Source organism: Benincasa hispida, chromosome 5 (genome assembly GCF_009727055.1).
Source record: "Benincasa hispida cultivar B227 chromosome 5, ASM972705v1, whole genome shotgun sequence".
Lineage (NCBI taxonomy): Eukaryota > Viridiplantae > Streptophyta > Magnoliopsida > Cucurbitales > Cucurbitaceae > Benincasa > Benincasa hispida.
In genome coordinates this window covers 59,051,000-59,072,454 of record NC_052353.1, presented here as the reverse complement: position 1 = coordinate 59,072,454, position 21,455 = coordinate 59,051,000, and the positions used below count along the sequence as shown (strand labels likewise).

Here is a 21,455-nt window from a genome sequence, read left to right as displayed (position 1 = left end):
TAAGATCTAATTAAATCAGTGTTATCCATTAAGCTAGTTTGGAATTGGCAAGCTTTTTTTCCCCCTTTGTCTTTTCTTTTTTTGAATTCAAGAACCTATTTTTGCTTGTAAGTGGTAACTTCAGTATAAATAGTTCCCTTTATTAAAGTTTTATGCTATTTCTATTTTACTTGTTTATACCTTTCTCCAAGCTTCCCATCTAATTTAAAGGTCTATTTGAATTAATTTGAGAAAAAAGTATTTTTAATAAAATTTCATCTTTATTTAAATACTTTTGATGAAAACTATTGAAAATATACTTCAAAAGATATATTGAGTGGTTGTCAAACACTCCAAATTTTTTCAAAATGACTTACTTTTTAAATTGAACACCTAGAAATGCATTTCAAACACGCCCTAAATCATATAACGTACTTTTTTTTTTACCCTTTAACTAATATTAATACTGTTTACTATTACACACACCAGTTATTATTGGGTTACAAAATTACAAATTTCACTTTAATAAACCTTTGTATGTTTTCAATAATTTTGAAAGCATAGAAGAATAATAAGAAGAAAAAGTAATTATTGAAGCATTTTGACATCTAATTATTGAGAAGTACATTAGATAATTTTAGCATGTTTCCATAAGTAGTAAGTACTATAATCATAAATGAAAATATAAAAGTATCCACATTCTCATACCATATTATACATCTTTCTTTCTTTCTCTTTTTACACCAAACATGAAATAATACGAAGAATTTAATCTCTAACATTTTCATAATGTTCATTTTGGGTCTTGTTTTTTTAACTTTGGTTAATTGTTTTTAGTCCTTGTGTTTTAAAAAAGTGACAATTTTTTTTCTCTTTTAAAAAACTCTTCATTTTCTTAAAATTGACATTTTTTGAAATTACAAGAATCACAATGCAAGAATAAAAATGAACAAAAATTAAAAAACACAAAGATTAAAATAAATATTTTGAAAATTCAGTAACCAAAATAAACTAAAGAAAAAAAATACACTGCAGATTTGACTCTTTTATTTTAAACCAGAGAATTTGCTTTGTTGTAAAGTTCCACAACATTTGGAACCAACACACTGTAAGGACAAATACTTTTTCTTTTATTTTCATTTTAGTACTTTTGTTTTTTCCTTCCTTGTATGTATGTTAAAACTTATTTAGAACACTTCCATTTAGCTGCTTACTTATAAATCCCAATTCTCACATGGAAATTCATCCCACCATTGCTTCTCTTTTTGCACTTCGACGTCACTGTTCGATCCATAAACCAATCTCTTCAATCTTTCCGTTGCTTTCGTCACTCCGAATTCCACCATCGAATCCCCGAGCTGTATGTTCAAAACACGAAAAACTCGTTACGAAATACAAATAAATATATTAACATTTACGAGCACAGTATCATTGTCTTGTGTTCGGGATACTGTGCTCGTATTCAATCTCCTGTAATGTTAATTATTATTATTATTTTTTTATGTTTAAGATTAAGCCTTTGAATTGAACGGAGGAGAATCAAGATTACTTGTGCATGGATGGTGTGAAAAACAGAGTTCCCAGAAACAGAGAAGCTTGCATTGATAACTTCAGTGCCTTCTTCTTGAAGAATGCGAAGAGTTTCACAGAAGAGATACTGATTATCCAATCCACTGCTTAAAACTATCTCTACACTTTTACCCATTTGGTGGATGTTAAGCTGAGGAGATGCTGATGAAGAAGAAGAAGAGGAATCCATGTTTATGGAGCTCTTATTTTTCCCCTGTAGTTGATTCTTCTTTTCTTTAGCTGAACTCACTTTCTTCTCCAGCTCTTTTATGTACTTAATTGCTTCATCAATCTGATCAGGCAATGGCAGTGAAATATCCTGCATAAAATTATGGAATAAATTAAGATTATGAATGGTGGGTGTTCGTTAATTAAGATTAAAGTTTCTTGAAGAAAAACAGAGCACAAAGAACAGATGATGCTCTGTTTTCTATTAATGTGGAAAGGAGATGAAATGAGATCAAATCAGAAGCTTTCTTTTTTCTGAGTTGGAATATGAAATGACCTTGGAATCATGATTTGGGAGGAGGGAATTGAGCTGAGAACAGAGGTTTTTCATCTGATTTCTTCTGTTTTTCTCTATGATTCGTCGTTCGATCTTGGCGGCCGAGGACGACGAAGCCGAGAACTGAAAATTGGGATCCATTCGATGAGGAGGAAGAAGAGGAAGATGAAGAAGGATTAATGGGAAATGTTTGGTTTTTGTTTGATTTTACAGAAATGGCTGAAGCGAAGGTGGGAGATTTATATACCTTTGTGGAAAAGTGGCGATAGCAGTGACGAAACGACGTCATTTTGAGGGATGTCATCAAAATGACGTCAGCACTCAGTCATTGGAGGGACCTGAAATTTAAAGTGGGGGATATCGACTTCATGAAATTTGTTGAAAAAGTTTGAGGGGCTTATGTGTATATGTTTAAGTGTAAAGTTATTTGGTCTGAATTTATATGTTTGTATTAGGGTACATGTTCGTATTGTCTAATACAGTTTTTTGAAACTTTTTTTATTCAATAATATGTTGTTATGATTACAACAAATTTTTTATTTTGAAACTTTTTATTCAATAATTCAACTCATCTTTGTTTGAATAAAATATGAATTACAATATTTTTTTTTAATTTTTTAATTTTTTCTTTTTTGGGCAACGAACAACAATTAACCCATTACATTCCTGATAGAAATATGTTAAATAAAACAAAAAACCAAAAGCGAAATCAAAAGTTTTGATTCTAGCTATTTTTTCTCCATAAATTTCATTATCATCTTCTTTTTCTTCTTCTTACTTGTTGCTCTATATTTTTACTATGTCATAAATTTTTTAATTAAATTCCCCTCATCATCGTAATAGCCAATAGAATGTCATCACATTTCTTTAACAATTTCACATTCATTTTCTCTAAATTTGGAAGATCATCAAAGAACAAATCTCTATTTTTCACTAATTTTTGTTGAAAAATATTTCATAATTTTTTTTTTCATTTTATGGTTTTTTTTGTTATATGTTACATACTTTTCAATTACATACATATTTTTCGTCTAAATATTCTTAACATTCATTTGATATGTGAATTCAATTAAATAAAAATATTTTTTTACAAATTTTTACGTATAAATGTTGCACTTAATGTAGACAAAATAATATTTTTTATTTAATCAACAACCCTACAACATACTTTAATAGTCACAAGTCTTATAGTAGTCGGAAGTGGTTGTCGAAGTTGATTATCGAAGATGGTTTTTGTTGGAGTTTGTAGTCAGAGATGGTTGTTAGAGCCTAAAGTTGGTTGCATGAAGGTGTATTAGAGTTGGTTGTCGAAGTTTGTCATCGGAGGTGGTTTTCGAATTCTGGAACTAGTCAGACGAAAGTGGTCGCCAAAGTTGATCATTGAAGATGATTTTCGTTGGAGATTGTAGTCGGAGGTGACTGTCGGAGCTTGAAGCTAATCGCATGAAGGTGGTATTAAAGTTGGTTGTCAGAGTTTGTCGTCGAAGGTAGTTGTTAAAGCCCCGAGTTGGTTGTCGGAGTTGCTCGTTCAAAGGTGATTTTCATTGGAGTTGGTCATCGGAGGTGGTTGTCGAAAGCCAGAATTGGTTGTTAGAGTTGGCCGCATGAAGGTTGTCGGAGTTCAGAGTTGGTCGCCAGAGCTGTCATCGGAGGTGGTTGTAGAGTCCGAATTTTGTCACTAAAATTGTCATTGGAGGTGGTTGTCGGAGCCCGAAGTTGGTTGCCGAAGTTGTCATCAGATGTGGTTGTCGGAGCCCAAAATTAGTTCTTGGCTCATTTTTCTATATTTCAAAATAACCATTTTTTTTTATCATTTTTAAAATTGATAAAAAAAAATTTCCTGTAATGACTAATTATAATAAATTAATGATTGAATCGTAAATTTGGTTTCTATGAGATTTACTCTCTATGGTTTATAAATAAAATTTAGTTTCTATAGCTTATAAAATCTTCCTTGATAGATCCTTATTGATAGCCCAAGCACCATCTCTCTTTCTTTTTCATTTTTTTTCCTTTTTTTCTTTTTTTAACCAAATCATAAGGACTATCTATGAAGATTTATTAAACCATAAAAACTAAATTCCAACCTTTAGAATTACAAGGACAAAATACTAATTTTTTCCAAACTATAGAACCAAAATTTATAAATTTAACCTAAATTAATTAAAAGTTAACTTAAAAAAATATTAACATTTAATGAAAATTCAAGAGTAAAAGAAAAAATAATAACTAAATTCAAAATTTAAGTGGTAAAAATGTTACATTTTAAAATCTATAGATCAAAATAGAAATTAAACTCAAAATTTAAGAGTAAGAGATGATACTTTCAAACCTCATATTAAATGAAAGCTAGATTCAAAATTTAAAAACTATAAGAGTGTTGTTTTTTTTTTTAAAAAAAAACATACAATGAAATTGACTGGTTCTTAATTTGTAACTTTAGCAGGAAAATTTCCAACAATATGAGAGTATAGAAAATTCTTTCATTTAATGTATTTTAGGATAACAAAATTTTAAAAATGGAATGAAATCTACTAATATTAATATATAATCTATTGACATTTAGAAAATAAATTTATAGTGTGAATAAATAGAATATGATTTTAGCAGGTGCTAAAAAATTTTCCGATACAATTTAGAATTGGCAAAATTCCCCGGGGGGTCGGGTCCCCGCCTTGATCGGGGTAGGGAATCTCCGATTTGACCAGAAGGATTTGGGTCAAATCGGAAAACCCTTTAGCGGCCCCGTCCCGTTCCCCATTCCGTCCGACTTAGGGTTTTTAAATATATGATTATATACTATATATATATTATATAATTATATGCAACCAGAGGAAACAATGTTGTTACTGCTGAAACTAGCCTCTGTGTTACTATTGCCACGTCGTATTGCTTGCAAGGGAGGGAAAAAGTAAAAACAAAACATAAAAAGACAAAGTCACGGTTAACATGATTTTTTTTTTTTTTTTTTTTTTTGAATATTGTTTAATTAGGAAAAAAAAATTTAGGGGAAATATAGTGGTTTCTGAAACTATTTAGAAATCTGATAGTGTTTTGGAGTTTTTCGAGGGTGGGATTTTGCTGTAAAATATTTTGTCAAGGGTTCAACCCTTCGACCTGTCAAAAATTAAATTACGAGGTCGAGGTTTTTGACCATTTGACCTAAAGAAAATTGAAGAGTGGACAATAAATTTGAGAAAGAGGTCGAGGGTTGAACCCTCGACCTCTCGAAAATTAAAGAAGAGGTCGAGGGTCAACAAGGAAATTGAAGGAAGGGACCGTCGACCTCTAAAAAATTAAAGAAGAAACCCTCGACCTAAAGAAAATTAAAGAATCGTTTAGTAATTATACACGATCGCACATAATCGTTTAGTAAATTATAATGCGATCGTTTAGTAATTATACACCATCGCATACAATCGTTTAGTAAAATTACTATGCGATTGTTTAGTAATTCTTTATTAATATAACAATATGTGCAAACTTTCGAAAAGAACAAGTGAACGATGCACAACTTCTTTATTAGATGATAGGAATCAAACAAGATTAATCGGTCACTTACGAGACGTTAAACGATCGTTTACAATCTCTCCACGATCGCTCAGTATGACTAAACGATCGCTTACTAAATTCTCTGCGATCGGCCACAAACTCCTACACGATTGCTTAACTATTATTATTACACGATCGCCTTCTTAGAGCCTATACGATCATATACCAAGTGCTATACGATCGCTGAGCTTTACTACATGATCGCCTAGTGGAAGTACACGATGAGCGACACGCTACAATGGCCTCTCCATGATAGCGTCTTCCAAACTCCCACTCTCGAGAGCTCTCTTTCCTCACTACACTATCGCCCACAAACTCCTACACGATCGCTTATCTATTATAATTAGACGATCGCCTTCTCAAAATTTTTTACTATATGATCGTATACCAAATGCTATACTATCGCTGAGCTTTACTACACAATTGCCTAGTGGAAGTACACGATGAGAAGCACGCTGCGATGACCTCTCCACGACAGCGTCTTCCCAACTCCCACTCTTGAGAGCTCTCTTTCCTCACTACACGATCGCCCGCAAACTCCTACACGATTGCTTAGCTATTACAATTAGACGATCGTCTTCTCAAAACCTATATGATTTCTTACCTTTTACTATGCGATCATATACCAAGTGCTATACGATCACTGAGCTTTACTACACGATCGCCTAGTGGAAGTACACAATGAGCGAACGCTACGATGGCCTCTCTAGGATAGCGTCTTCCAAACTTCCACTCTCGAGAGCTCTATTTCCTCACTACACGATCGCCCACAAACTCCTACACAATCGTTTAGCTATTACTATTAGACGATCGCCTTTTCAGAACCTATACGATCGCCTACCTTTTACTATACGATCGTATACCAAGTGCTACACGATCGCTGAGCTTTACTACACGATCGCCTAGTGGAAGTACACAATGAGCGAACGCTACGATGGCCTCTCTAGGATCTGTCTCTTATACACATCTAGATGTGTATAAGAGACAGATAGTATACCAAATGCTATACTATCGCTGAGCTTTACTACACAATTGCCTAGTGGAAGTACACGATGAGAAGCACGCTGCGATGACCTCTCCACGACAGCGTCTTCCCAACTCCCACTCTCGAGAGCTCTCTTTCCTCACTACACGATCGCCCACAAACTCCTACACGATCGCTTAGCTATTACTATTAGACGATCGCCTTTTCAGAACCTATACGATCACCTACCTTTTACTATACGATCGACATAATCGACTTTACTACACGATCGCTAAGCTTTACTACATGATCGCCTAGTGGAAGTAGACGATGAGCGGCATGCTGCGATGGCTTTAAAAGGAATCTGAATCTCTGCAGCGTGCGTCAAAGTGATTTGAACCTTCGACCTCCTTTAAAACGAATTCGAATCTCTATAGCGTGTCAGCGTCTCGTCCCGCCTCATCCATTTAATTTTCCCAATGTCGAACGCCTGTGGGTCAAGTTTTCAAAACTCGACCTTTAACCTTATAACCCCCCTCTTCTCCTCTAATTTCTCACATTTCCTCAGTGCCTCTCATTTTCTCACATTTCTTCACTGCCTCTCATTTTCACATTTTCTCACTACCTTCATTCTCTCATTCTCACTGCCTTCAACCTCCCATTTTCTCATATTGTCTCACTGCCTACAGCCTCCCATTTTCTCACTGCCTTCATTCTCTCATTCTCACTGCCTTCAGCCTTCGTTCTCTCATTCTGTAAATCTTCTTCTTCTCCCACATTCGTCTATTTTCTCACATTTTTTTAATAATTTTTGTTGTTGTATGGGAAACAAAGAACAAAAAAGGTAATGTTAACAAAAAAAATCATATATTCTCATAATATTTTGTTTTTTCATAGTTTTTGTTGTAGATCCATATTCTCATAATATTTTGTTTTTTTCATAGTTTTTGTTGCCGGATAACGGAGAAAAGAGAGACCATTATCACTTTGGGGGAAAAAAGTAAAACCACTATTAAATTTGTGAATTTACTATTTATTTATTACTAGTTTTATTATATTTAGTAGATCTATCATGTTAATTTTTTAGTAGTTGTTGAATTTAATAATGTTTACATATAATCTTAGTAGTTATTATTAGTGTTCATCTTATTTATATTATGTTATACTAACATGTTAATCTTATTTATATTTTGTTTGTTTTTGTTTGTATTTAAGTATAGTTTATTGTTGTGTTTAAAAAGTTGATGTTTATGCTTTAATATTTTTAGTTTAATACAAAATTATTATGATTTTTTGAAATATAATTCTTATGATATTTTATTTTATTTTTTGTATTAAATTTGAAAAAATAGTTTTAAAAAGTTTACCTCATTGTAATGTTTAAAAAGTTGATGTTTATAGTTTAAAAACTTTAATATTTTTAGTTTAATACAAAATTATTGTGATTTTTTGTATAAATTTCTTATGATATTTGAAAAGTTTAATTTGTTGTTATGTTTAAAAATAGTTATAAAAAGTTTAATTTGTTGTTATGTTTAAAAATAGTTATAAAAAGTTTAATTTATTGTTATGTTTAAAAATAGTTTTAAAAAGTTTACCTTATTGGGATTTTATTGTGATTTTTTAAATATATTTCTTATATTTTTTATTGTAATTTTTTTTTTATTGTGGTTTGTTTTTTTTTTTAAGTTTGATAATTAGTAGAACAATTAGTAATGTATTATTTGTCTGTTTTTTTTAGAAAATGACGGACAAATGCTTGGGATTTATATTGTTTACAAATGGTAATATGATTGATGGTATTGATGGGGTTGACTATGACCAACCACCAAGTGGGAGTTTTAGCATAAATGTGAACAGTGGAATTGTATTTGAACAATTCATTGAAATGGTTAGGATGTTACTTAGTGTAGATATGGAAACAAATCCGTTAGAAATAATATATAGACATCCTAACCTAGAACCATCAGGATCAATAACGTTTATGTCATTTTCTATTTCGAATGCACAAGCTATGAACTTGATGTTCTCAATCGCAATGCCACTGCCGAATTTAGTGCATTTGTATGTAAATGTAAATAGGATAGGGGTGGATATAAACAATGCACCATTTAGTTAGTTTGAAGATCCAACTTGAATGTATTAATCCTGATTCGAAATCAGTTGCATCACCATGTGATAATGAAGATATGACGGCTAACAACCAGTTTAGAGATTTCAGAACTGAAACGGACGATGAATTTGAAGAGCTGGATTTCGATAGTCGTGAACATGAGTTACCTTCAGATACATTCAACGATTTGGATATGAATGTACTGGATAGCATTCGAGAACATGACCCAATTGTAGCCCCTGTGGACGTTGACAATACTCAGTTGTATAAAGGGATGATTTGTCAAGACAAAGAAATGCTACAACATGCGGTCAAATGTTTTGCTATTAATTGTCATGCACCATATGAGGTTTTGGAATCGACATCGACGATTTAGACAATTCGGTGTAAGAAGTGGGAGGAAGGTTGCAAGTGGAGACTTCATGCAATAAAGAAAAAATCGCATGGCTTGTTCGAGATCACTAAGTAGATGAACAACATACATATTTTTATTCAGAACTGAGTCAAAGTCATGTGCAATTGAATTCATCAATGATTGCACTAGAGTTCTGTGATGCTGTAAGAGAAAAACCATCTAGCAGCGTGGCACAACTGCAGTCCGACATCAAATCAAAATTTGGATATCATGTTCCTTACCGGGTATGGGAGGGCAAAAGAAAAGCGTTGGTTAAACTATTTGCTGATTGGGATGAGTCTTACAAATTGTTACCCAGATGGTTATATATAGTTAAGCAGACCAATCCCGGAACACGTATAGAGTAAAGAGTGAAAGAAACGCTTACTGATGGCCATGTTATCCTAACTTCTGTATTTTGGGCATTTGGTCCTTGTATAGAAGCTTTTAATAAATGTCGGCCGATAATTTAGATAGATGGTACACATTTGTATGGCAAATATCGAGGAAAATTACTGATTGCTACATCAGTTGACTCGAACAAGCATCTTCTTCCACTTGCATTTGCCGTTGCTGATGAAGAGTCCACAGACTCATGTGGATGGTTCCTGAAACACTTGAGAGAGAAAATTGTGACACATGAAGAGGTTTGTTTAATTTTAGATCGACATGCTGGCATAATCGCAGCAGTGAACAAATCCAGCAAATGGTTGGATGGGACCAAAATGTCACCATCGTTTCTGCTTACGACATATCGTCAGCAACTTTAATAAAAAGTACAATTGAATTACATTGAAAAATTATGTTTATCGTGTCGGGTGTCAGTTTCAAATTCGGAAGTTCAATAAAGCAATTGAAGATATCAAGGAATAAATCGGAGTTGTCTGAGTTTTTTTGACAACATTGGTTTAGAGAAATGAACTCAAGCACATGATGGAGGGTTTAGATATAGGTGGATGACGACAAATCTATCAGAGTGCATAAATGGCGTCCTCAAAGGAGTTCGAATGTTGCCTATAAATGCTTGCTCAAATAATATTCTTTAAGTGCATGAATTTATTTCGAGAAAAGAAGAGAAGAAATAAGGGATTGCATTGGAGCATCAAGATAAATACACCCGGTAATATTATTATTATTTATTATTATATATATATATTATTTAAAAATTTATTTCAAGCATATTTATAATATTAAGTAGAGTAAAAATTCAGTACGCACACAAGAAAATAAATAAATGGGCTGCAAGATCTAGTAAACATGAAGTACAATCATACGATCGATATGATGGTGTGTTTCATGTGAAGACCGGACGTCATAGTGTTTATGCCAAAGGAGGAAATGTTCAAATATTGAGGCTAAACAGTTCGAGGGTATATTCATGTAACAGTGGCAAGCGTTCGACATTCTATGCTCGCAGTTTATGGTCGTTTGCTCGCTCACATTTTAACATGAACTACGAAGACTTTATTGAGGACTACTATAAATTTTAAACGTATGCTGAATGTTACTTTTCTCAATTTCAACCTGTACTGTATGAAGATTACTAGATCACGCACCCCTAATATGCCCGTCTTACATCCTGATCCATCGTTGTTGAGAAAACTGGTTGACAAAAAGCTACCATTATCACAACGAGATGAATTGGACAGAACCAATACACTCGACAACGATGTGGATTTTGTAATTAGTTAGGCCATAATCGAAGGAAGTGTCTTTCGTTACTAATATGGGCTTCAGATAGTTAGAGATTGAGAATAAATATTTTTTTTAATATATATTCAATTTATTGAATATTCAATTTTTTTTTATAAATTATTGTATATTCATTTTTATAATTTATTGTATATTCAATTTTTTTTATTGTAATCTATAAAGTTGTTACATTATTCTTTTAATTGAGAAAAAAATACTTTTTTATTCATGTATATTTATAAATACTTCTTTTATCATTGTTATATTTAATTAAGTGTAGATACTTTTATTGTATATTTCAATTTTTTTTATTATAATTTATAAAGTTGTACATTATTCTTTTAATTAAGTTGTACATTATTTAATTGAGAAATAAATAATTTTTTTTATCATGTATATTTAATTTAGTTAATAAAGTTGTACATTATTCTTCTAATTGAGAAATAAATATTTTTTTTTCTTTCAGATCATGGCTATAAACCCAAGATCTGTTAATCCTGATGTTTTGTACGTCAGTACATTCATCGATCATTTGTTGTATGACGATATCGTACTACTGGAGAAATATCTTGCAGGCGTCGAGAGACAGTTCTCTAGTGCACTATCCTACTCCACCCTCGAATACTACTGCTACTCCGCACATCTAGATTCTATGGGGTTGCCAGATTGGGATTTATTCAGTTGGACTGGCATCTGATCACAGCCATGATCGAGAGATGGAGGCCTGAGTCGCATACATTTCAAATGTCTGTTGGAGAGTGCACTATCACTCTACAAGACATAGAAGTGTTGTTGGGGTTACCTGTTGACGGTGAGCCGATCACGGAGTGATATACAATGACTAGTCACAAGTTTGTCAACTGTACCTCGATGTAACCCCACCTACCGACAAAATTAAAGGATTGAGGTTAAGTTTGATATGGTTAGGAACACAATCCCATGAGCTCGCAGATGATGCAGATGAGGAAACCGCCATAAGATATGCACGAGCATATATATACTACAAATGATGGGTGGAAGTCAGTTTTCTAACAAATCAAGTAATTTTGTCGGAATTCGTGCCATTATTAGCTAACCTCTATGATGCAGGGCGGTAATTTTGGGGTGGAGCATGTTTGGCATGGTTGTATAGACAATTATGAAAAGCAACAAGATTTGAGATTCGTGAGATATCTGGGCCTCTCATACTCTTGCAACTATGGGCTTGGGAGCAATTTCCAATAATGGCTCCACAACTACAACATGTCAATGACGCTCAGTTAACTGGACGAGCCTACGATTCTCGGTATGTTATTTTAATTCAATTTAATTTTTATATCACCGATCTAGTTAATTTAGAATCTAAATTATCAATTTAAAATTTTAGGTGGAGAGACAAATTTTGTGTGACTAGGACAGCCACACATGTAGTTAGCCAGTATAGATACATGTTTGATCTGCTTCAACCTGATCAGGTACATTAACACTGAACCAAATTGATTATTTTATACACATTTTTATTGTATTTGTCTTTAATGTTCTTCAATATAATATTTTGTGTTTCAGATTATTTGGAAGTCGTACAAAATTATTATGCATACTTTGTCTAATTTCTGTACGAATGGCCAAAACATATGGTGGACGATGAGTCCTCTCATATGTTTTCACATTGGTGAATGAAATTTTACTGACAGGGTGATGAGACAATTCGGTTTTCAGTAGGATATCCCATCGCCTTGTAATACTGAGCCACTACTGCATGATATTGATTTAAGGATTGTAAATTGGTTCGAAAAAGTTGTACATTTGGTAGTGCGATGGTACTATCGTGCAAGGTTTATTGCAGTGGTGGTTTTTATTGAACAGTTGGCAGAGATGTCACTCAAGATTACATTCACTGGTATAATAATATCACAAGGCGCTACGTCACTCGTTCGGGAGCAGCTGTGGGTCATCTGGTAAATGAATGAATATTATCTAATTATTTTTAATTTAAATTTATTTTAAATATTATCTAATTGTTTTATAATTCACAGAGATTGAACAACAGTAGACTCCATGATGTTACGAATGATCCGAACCAGGTTCTTACTATATGTAGTGACAATCAAAGCTATATGGAGGAGATACATTATATGTACGATATACCTATTGTTTCTCCACCAGCTCCTAGACGTAGAGGACCTGTTCGAGAAAAGGATGAGTTTGATGAGGTTACCCATAATGTGGAAGAGTTGCTCCCTGTGATGCAGACACAGATTCAAACTGATTATGTTAGCCCGATGATGATGATGTCAGCATTTGGTTCAGGACATTATGACTCAGAGGCTGGTCCTTCGTCTTCATATGTGCATGGACATGGTCAGGGTCGTGAAGAGCATAATGAATATTTATATTTGAAGTGCCTGCAGAGATACCAGAGCAACATTAAGAAGAACCAGAGCAACCTCAAGTTCGAAGTCGACGATGACAACCAGCTCAAAATTGACGACGTCTGCCTTGTGGGACATATTGATTTTTGTAATTATTTTTATATAAATGAGATATTTTAATTTACATTTTTTTATTTTTATGAGATATTATTTTTAGAGTTAAGTTAAACAAAATAATAAAATAATAAAATAATAAAATAATAAAATGTTTTTAGAAATTATTCTTATAAAATAGAAAATTAAAAAAAAGTAAAGGTCAAATGTTGAAAATTCGACCTAGGTTAGTCGAATTTTCAACACTCGACATATTTTTAAAAAAAAACAACCATATTTTTTAAATAGTTTCAAAACAACAATATTTTTATAAATTGTTTTCAAAACTACAATATTATTTTAATTTTCCCCATTAACAATCAATCATCAACCTTATTTAATGTTAACTTTCAATTTCAAAAGACAAGCTTCTTTGAATTTTGATGAGTTCTACCTATTTTTGGTTAGCTTTAAAAAAATTGGAAAATATTAAATTACATTCTTTAATACTAAAAGGGCATTTGGCAGCTCAAGAGAGTTGAGTTGGGGGCTTTTTAAGCACATCCGACGTTTATTTGATCGTTTAAAAGAAAGAGGTTTTTGAATACGTAGATTTAGGTTTCCTTTGGAAAAATGTCAAAACCAAAAAATAATAAGATTTTTGGCAAATCACATGTGGGATATTTTTTGAGTTCCTATTTTGCCCCTAATGAGGTCACTGATTTTGTGGTTCGTGTTCTTATAAATACACTATAGTTAATGGAGTTGAAGTAAGGATGTAGTTATGGATATAGTGTAATTATTGAGTTATCAGATTTCAAACATATTGATTCAATAAAAAAAATAAATAAATGAAACCCTAGATTGTAAAATCATGAGTTATTAGAATTCCATTTAAACAAATAATTCTCATTGATTTTTCTCCCCAAATATCTGTTAAGTATCTATCTTTTCTCTACATATTTTATTTTATCTAAGTATTGCTCGATTTCTTTGATTATTTGTTATAATATTCCATTTTATCTAAATATTTTTTCATTTGTTTATACATGTATCTGTTTTCATCTTTTTTCTATTCATTTGTTTATCTTCTTATCACGTTTTATTCTCTCTATCTCTCTCTTTTTTTTTTTTTTTATTCATATAGTTATTAGATTCAATTTTATTTTTTTCCATCTTTTTTTAATAGTCTTTAGTGTATATTTTTATTTAATTTATCTCATATTTTATTATTATATTATTATACAATTGTTAACGGAAAACATGCTTGGTTATTTTACATTTTATTATCTAAAAATCATGTGTTTGTTATTGGTGCGTAAGTAAGATTGATTTTACACATTTATTTTTTCTTGATAATTTCAATTTTTTTCATCCTTATCTTTTGATTTTATCCATCAATCCATCGATTTTCCTCTTTTTCTCTTCATTTATTATTGTATGACGATTCAATCTTCTTTTGTTTCATTGTTATAATCAACTTTCTTTGTTTTTTGGCTAAAGAAGATGAAATCTTGTTCATCGGAGAGAATAAGAGTTAGACGTTATAATAAACCGGAACTTCTGCAATGGGATACCGAAGAATCAGAGTCATGATTTTTTTATGGTGGTTGACTACTGTCTAATGTAACTGTAAATCTTGCAAATATTTTATATATTTGAATAATAATTCAGAAGAAAAAAAAACCTTCTCTCCAACTTTCTAAACACATTATTATCAATTTTGGTTTATCTAACTATTTTTCAATTGGTTTAAATTTTTGTGACCAAATTTAGTTTTATCTAAATATTTTTTCATTAGTTTAAACATGCTGTTTCAAATGTAATATAAAGTTAAACGTATTTCCAGTTTGTCCTCGGCAGACTTTAAAAATTAACTAATATACATTTACACATATAGTGTAATTGTAACATGAAGTTATGAAATTATCTAATCTACATTTACACATACAATATAATTGTAATATGAAGTTATGCGATCTTATCCTTCATTTTTCGTGTTTCATGATTTAAATTAAAGATTCTCCTTCATTTTTCTCCAACAATATTTATTTGAATCTATATTTTTTAAATTATTTGTTTATACATTTTGTTATCATATTCATTTTTTTGTGTATATTATCATTATTTATATAGTTTATACTTTTTAAAATGTAATCTAACGATATAACTATATATCATTGACATATAAAACATATTTATATACCTATTTGTTTATTTTGATGAGATTTGTTTTATATTGTTTCATTAAAAAAAAAAAATCAACACTTATTTCCAAAGTTTTAATATATTTATAATTTTTTTAGAAAAAAATCTAAGCATTTTTCTCCCTACATATTTATAAATAAATAAATAAATAAATAAATATATATATATATATATTATAATATATTATATATTTAAAAAAAAACCCTAATTCTACTTTACCTCCCTCTCATCCCACACTTTTCTTTCTCTCTTTCCTATTTTCCATTTCTTGGGTCACCTCACCTCCTTTAGAGAATCTTCATTCTTTCTTCTCTCACAATCACCATGTCTGCTATATTTTGGTTTGCATTACTGTCAAATATTCTTTTACTCATTATTGACTGGTTCTCTAAGCAACCACATGCCAGCATCTGTAACCATCGCACCACAAGCATACCATCGTGGTCGACCATTGAAAAACAGCTGCCAATTGTTTCTCGGTGACAACCATATTGGCGGGTTTTTTTGGAACTGTTTCTAAGATTTTGGTCATGCTATTTGTTTTTTAGTTTTTGGTTGAGATTGTAATTCATTTTTTGTTTCTAGAAATTTAGATAGAGTGTATTTATAGTTTTCAAGTTGTTTTTGAAGCATGGTCTATTTGTACCCAATTTGTTAGTCTCTGGGGTAGTTTGATCATTTACCAATTTGTATTTTCTATTATTTAAATTTGTTTTGCTATTTTTACAATTTTGAAATCTTTTTGCCATTTTCCAAATGAAACTTTAAAATGTACTATTTCTCTTGTCAACCTAAAAGAAAATGGTGGGTTAAACCTACCGATTTACTCTAAAAAATCAGCCCCAATCATGTCTATTTTTAATTACCTCCTCTTAAACCTCCTTTGATGTTTCTCTCCTCCCTCGTTTTTCACTTCACATTTCTTCCATTCTTATCTCTTCTTCATCCGATTGGTAACATCCTCTTCGTCTCTTCCTTTGATTGTCTCTTCTTGCTCGATTTTCTCTTCTTGCATGAAATCTTTGGTTCATATCTACTTTTTTGTGAGTTCTTGGTTTAGGTCTATTTTTTTAACCTTTTTTTTTCAGATCTTTTTTTTTTTTTTTGAGATCTATTTTCCTTTGGAGATCTTTGTTCAGATTTAGTTTTTTTTTGGGATTTTTCATGGGTTTTTGATCTTTAGATCTGTAGGGTTTTATGTGGTTTTCAATCTACTTTAGAATCTGTTTTGTTGAATCCATTAAAAAAAAGAAAAAAAAACCTTGAACTTTAATTTTGAAGGGTAACTAAATTGCACAAGTTTTAACATTTTTATTTGAGATGCTAAATAAATTTTTTGTTCTATTTAATTGAAAAAAATGCAATAAAATTTGGACAAAATGTAAATTTTAATATTGACTTTTGTATTTTTTTTTTTTTTGGTAAATTAGTTTCAAAGGTTAAAAAAATTATGTAAGCAAACAACAGTAAGCAAACAAACTGTTTAAAAGAATATTTGGTAAACAAATTCTTAAAAAAAATAAGTTTATGGTATACAAGTTAAAAAAAACATTTGGTAAACAAACCTTTTGAGGAAAAAAGTTTAAGGTAAACAAGTTAAAAAAAGGTATATAAATTAGAATGAAACTAGTTGGTAAATAAAATAAGAAAGCAAATAATTGGTAAATGGATTTTAAAAAAGTATAGTTGTTAGATAAATTATAAAAAATATAGTTTTGGATTAAATTTTTACATAGTTCGTAAAACATAGTTGGTAAACATATGTTAGGTAAATTTGATCCCTTGATATGTGTTAACCTAATTAACGGTAAAGATAGCCTAACGAAACATTAATTATCAAGACTTGTTTATGAGAACCCCTAACCCCATAATCATCGGAAGTTGGCACCTCTAAATCCTAATTCTAAAAAAATCCTTCAAGTCACCACTTATCATTGGTATTGACTACCCCTCTTTTCAAAATATAGGTAGAGAGGAGAATTCAAATTCTATGTGGTATTTATTGGTCGTAACCCAAAGATCTACCTATCCTTGCTTTACCATTGGCATGGACATATAAAAGACATACCTCTTCATCGCTGTATCGGAAGAGACACGAAAACGGTATTGCATCTGCCTACTTGCTCGGACCCATTAGATTGACCACCTAATATTTTAACCTAAAAATATATATTTTGTGAATTTGTTTTTTGGAATAGCCACTTGTTCGGTTATTTGATATTATTTTTTTTTTTATTTTCAAAGGATGTAACTTTACTATACTATCACATTCTCAACATCATTATGAAATAAATAGTAAATATTCTATGCACAATTTTAGTTTGACATAGACGATGCATATTATGTAAACATAAACCGTTAAGTTTTCAAGTTATTCAAGGTTTATATGTTGTTGGTTTATGTGTATAACATATTAATTTTTTAAATAATAATGTTAAAGTTAGCAAGATTTATATATATATAAACTAATTCATAAGTAATTGGGAGTTAAACATCATCGTCAGATAGAAGGAAGAATATTCATTTAACCGCAATATGATATGTATTTTGGTGGTATGTTTTATAATTGAAAAGAATTTGAGTTTTTACAGTTTTTGAAAAAAAATATGTTGAAAAGAATCTGTTATGTTTTACCAATTGAAAAATTAGACTTTTTACAGTTTTTGTCATGACAGAGTTAAAAAAATATGTGTATAGTTGAAAATTAATCAACAATAGCAAGGCAAAAAAAGAAAAGAAAAAAAAGAAAAAGAAAAAGGGAACCAATCTCATCTACAAAAACTGCACTAGATACCCTAACTCAACTTTCACTACAAGAATTCTGGGCATCAACCGATATTAAAGATAGTGTGATAAAAGGTCTTTTATGTTGATTTTAAACTGACGTTGTACACCCTCTTCAATGTCGGTTTAAAACTGACATTAAAGACAACTGGTATTAAAGACCTTTTATAACACTATCTTTAATGTCGGTTGTCAACTAACATTGAAGCCCAGAATCCATGTCCGTTTTTTTCAATTATTTTCAACTTTTTGTTAAAAAAATTCCATTGTTAAGTGGCATTAAAATTAAAAAATAAAAGAAAAATGGTATAAAGATCGGAAAACGATAATTTACTTCATCGTACTTTGAATGATTAGAATCTTTAAAAGCTCTCATTAGGGTCCAATCGATTAGACTTCCCGCTAAAATTGGTCCAAAACTGACCCAAAAACAATCCAGTTCCCACACAGACAAAATTGAAATTCTTCAAATACAATGCACAATTTCACAATCCACAACACAAAAATTTCAATCAACACTCATCTGTCAACAATCAAACATCGAATCCCTGATCATCCAAACCAATCACAGCCACACAATCAAATTCAAAACTCAATGAACTTGATTAACAAGCTGCTAAGGTTGAATGAGAGGGTTAGTGAGGGAGCGAGCTCGAGAACTCGAACTCCGTGGCAAGGCGTTCCAATTCTTTTTATTGAAGGTCAGCTGTCGGAGTGAAGTAGAGGCGATCAAATGACACAAGACAATCGAGTGGGCATTTCTGGAAAAGCGTCGCCGCTGCCTCCAAAGCCTGCTCTGAAGTCAGCAAGTCTCTGATCTCTCTCTCCGCGAAGAGCGCATTCAAGACCATCGGTTGCTGGAAGTGGACAAGGAGGGGGGGTCTGGGAAGGTGTTGGCCGGATGCTTGGTCGGGTTATGGGTTTCGCGTGGGTTGTGGGTGAGTGGAAGCCTGAGAATGAAAGGAAAAAAAAGGAGGGGGGGGGGGGGGAGTGGGGGGAGAAGAAGCTAGAAATGAAAAAAATGGAAAAAAAAGAAAAAGGATTTTTTTTCTTTTTCTTTAAAGCGATCTTTAATGTCGGTTTTAAATCAACATTAAAGGTATACCTACAATGTCGGTTTAAAACCGACATTAAAAATCCACTTAAAAAAATAAAAAATGACATTATACATCTGGTTTCACTTTTTCCAACCGACATTAAAGCCCAAAATTCTTGTAGTGTTTGTAGCCGAAACACAGACTTTCTGACTCAACTCAACTCAACTTAGCACCCAAAACACAGACAATAATTACCAACTCAACTCAACTCTATACCCCAAATACAGACAAGAACTATTCAGATAATTTAACTTCCCAAATAATAATTACCAATTCAACTCAACTCAAATCTCTGCTTTTATCGTGCATCAAACATCCCCTAACTTAAATTTGTAACTTTTATTATAAATGTATCAATTCACATCATTCATTACTTTCTGTTTACTCAATTTCCATTGATATATAAAATTCATATATTTTAAATAAAATTATGATTATGACAATGGAATTTCACCCTATTTCTATTATTATATGATATTTTTCTATTTCTTAGCATAAATCTTTGTGGTTTTACTTGTATTACCATCCAAAAGATATTCATACTAATGGAGATAACTATTCTCATTCTCCCCTTGAACAAAAGTATCGCATTTAAATCTTCCTAGACCTATCCACTTTTGACTGCTTGTGAAAGCTTACTCTTATTAAGGCCTAGAGCAAAAGTCAGATAGAGCACAACCAGGAATTAATTTTGTAGAATACACTTGGTATCTACCACCTAACGTATCCTTAATCTCCTCCCTTCAAACAAAACTATACTTCTTCTATCAGTCTACTCGACCCTAATAGGTCTACTTTCGATCCAAATCTACCATTATTTGATAGAGCTCTTGCTTGTTCACATCTCAAACACTTTTGTAATTGTTGAAAATCTCACTCACATGGCTAGGTTTAGACTATGACTCTGATACCAATTGATAATGACAACGAAACCTTCACCTATCTTTATAATGGCATGATGTTAATTGTCCTCACTTATGTATCATGAATACTTACTTTCGATATCACTCAAAATACTCTATACTAAATGAAGATAATTGTCCTTACTTATGTATCATGAATACTTTCTTCCATAACCAGGGTGTGACTTTACTTGCACCTAACATATTCCACCAAAGTTGAAAAAGAAAACGCCCACACAATAATTATCATAGAGCAACTATCTTAATTTCTTTATGGACATAGGAAAAGATGGATGAAAATTCTATCTCATATTAATTTAGTAAATTATATATAGTCAACCACTATTATTTTAGGAATCTTTGCATCATATTATATTGAAAAGTATTCCATTATAATAAAATCTTATTTGATGAACTATAGGTTATGGACTCCAAAAAGGTTCTATTTTTATATTAGAAAAATGGATGTTTTCCTAAATTCAATAAAAAAAAATTGTCCGAGATCCAGCTTTATTAAAGTATAAATCTGATTTCACATCTAACGATAAAAGTAAGACTAGTTTTTTTCTTAGAATTGGCTTATGAATCAAGTAATATTTTCTTAAGAATAATGAAAATCATTCTATAAAAAAAGTGTGAGAAGATCATAAGACGATTTTTCAAAATCAAATAGTTATTGACCGATTGGTAAACGTTTTTTTTTTTCCTTCAATGGTATAGTATAGGTGTTTTCCTAAACACATCATATGTAAATGTATGGTTATTAAGGGAGAATTAAATTCTCCATTGAATTTATCGATACTTATTGGGAAAAATCTCCTACTACTACTATAGTAATAAAAAGAATAATAGAGAAATTAAAAAAAAAACAATAAAATTGAAAAAATAAGAATTAACATGGAAAAATTTTCAAATCGAAGAAAAAACACGGACTAAAAGAAAATCGACTTTGTGAAAAATATAACAATCATTCCATTCTTGATTACAAAATCATTCTCTCAAAACTTTTGACTACTCAATCACACTCTTTGTCCCACTCTCAAAATAGAGATTGCAAAAGAGAATTTAAGTATCTAATTAGAGCTAGCATACCTAAACTTAAAGTGTTTTTAATTGAGACAATTTGAAATCAATGGTATAGGCTTACTTGGAGCGTATGACCTTCTTGATCATTTTGAAGCCAATGACTTTCTTAATCATTTTCGATGTAGGATAACTGCATTACTAATATTTTATCAGAACCCAACAACAC

At 31.4% G+C, this 21,455-nt stretch overlaps 1 protein-coding gene across 1 annotated transcript; it reads right to left on the bottom strand.

Annotated features, from left to right (window-relative positions):
• Positions 1-951: 951 nt before the first annotated feature.
• LOC120078426 (transcription factor bHLH162-like) lies at positions 952-2,248 on the bottom strand. The gene is made up of 3 exons (XM_039032700.1): positions 2,054-2,248; positions 1,529-1,867; positions 952-1,337 (listed from the first exon to the last, which is right to left on the bottom strand). Exons 1-3 carry the CDS (start codon positions 2,192-2,194, stop codon positions 1,194-1,196), a joined length of 624 nt encoding a protein of 207 aa, XP_038888628.1. The 5' UTR covers positions 2,195-2,248; the 3' UTR covers positions 952-1,193.
• Between the last annotated feature and the right edge of the window lie 19,207 nt (positions 2,249-21,455).

Excerpts from the sequence above, each read along its gene's own strand:
- LOC120078426 (XM_039032700.1), bottom strand. The coding sequence starts at position 2,194 with ATGGATCCCAATTTTCAGTTCTCGGCTTCGTCGTCCTCGGCCGCCAAG. Across the intron at positions 1,868-2,053 it reads TCCCAAATCATGATTCCAAG|GATATTTCACTGCCATTGCC; the intron begins GTCATTTCATAT and ends AATTTTATGCAG. Across the intron at positions 1,338-1,528 it reads TTCACACCATCCATGCACAA|CTCGGGGATTCGATGGTGGA; the intron begins GTAATCTTGATT and ends TTGAACATACAG.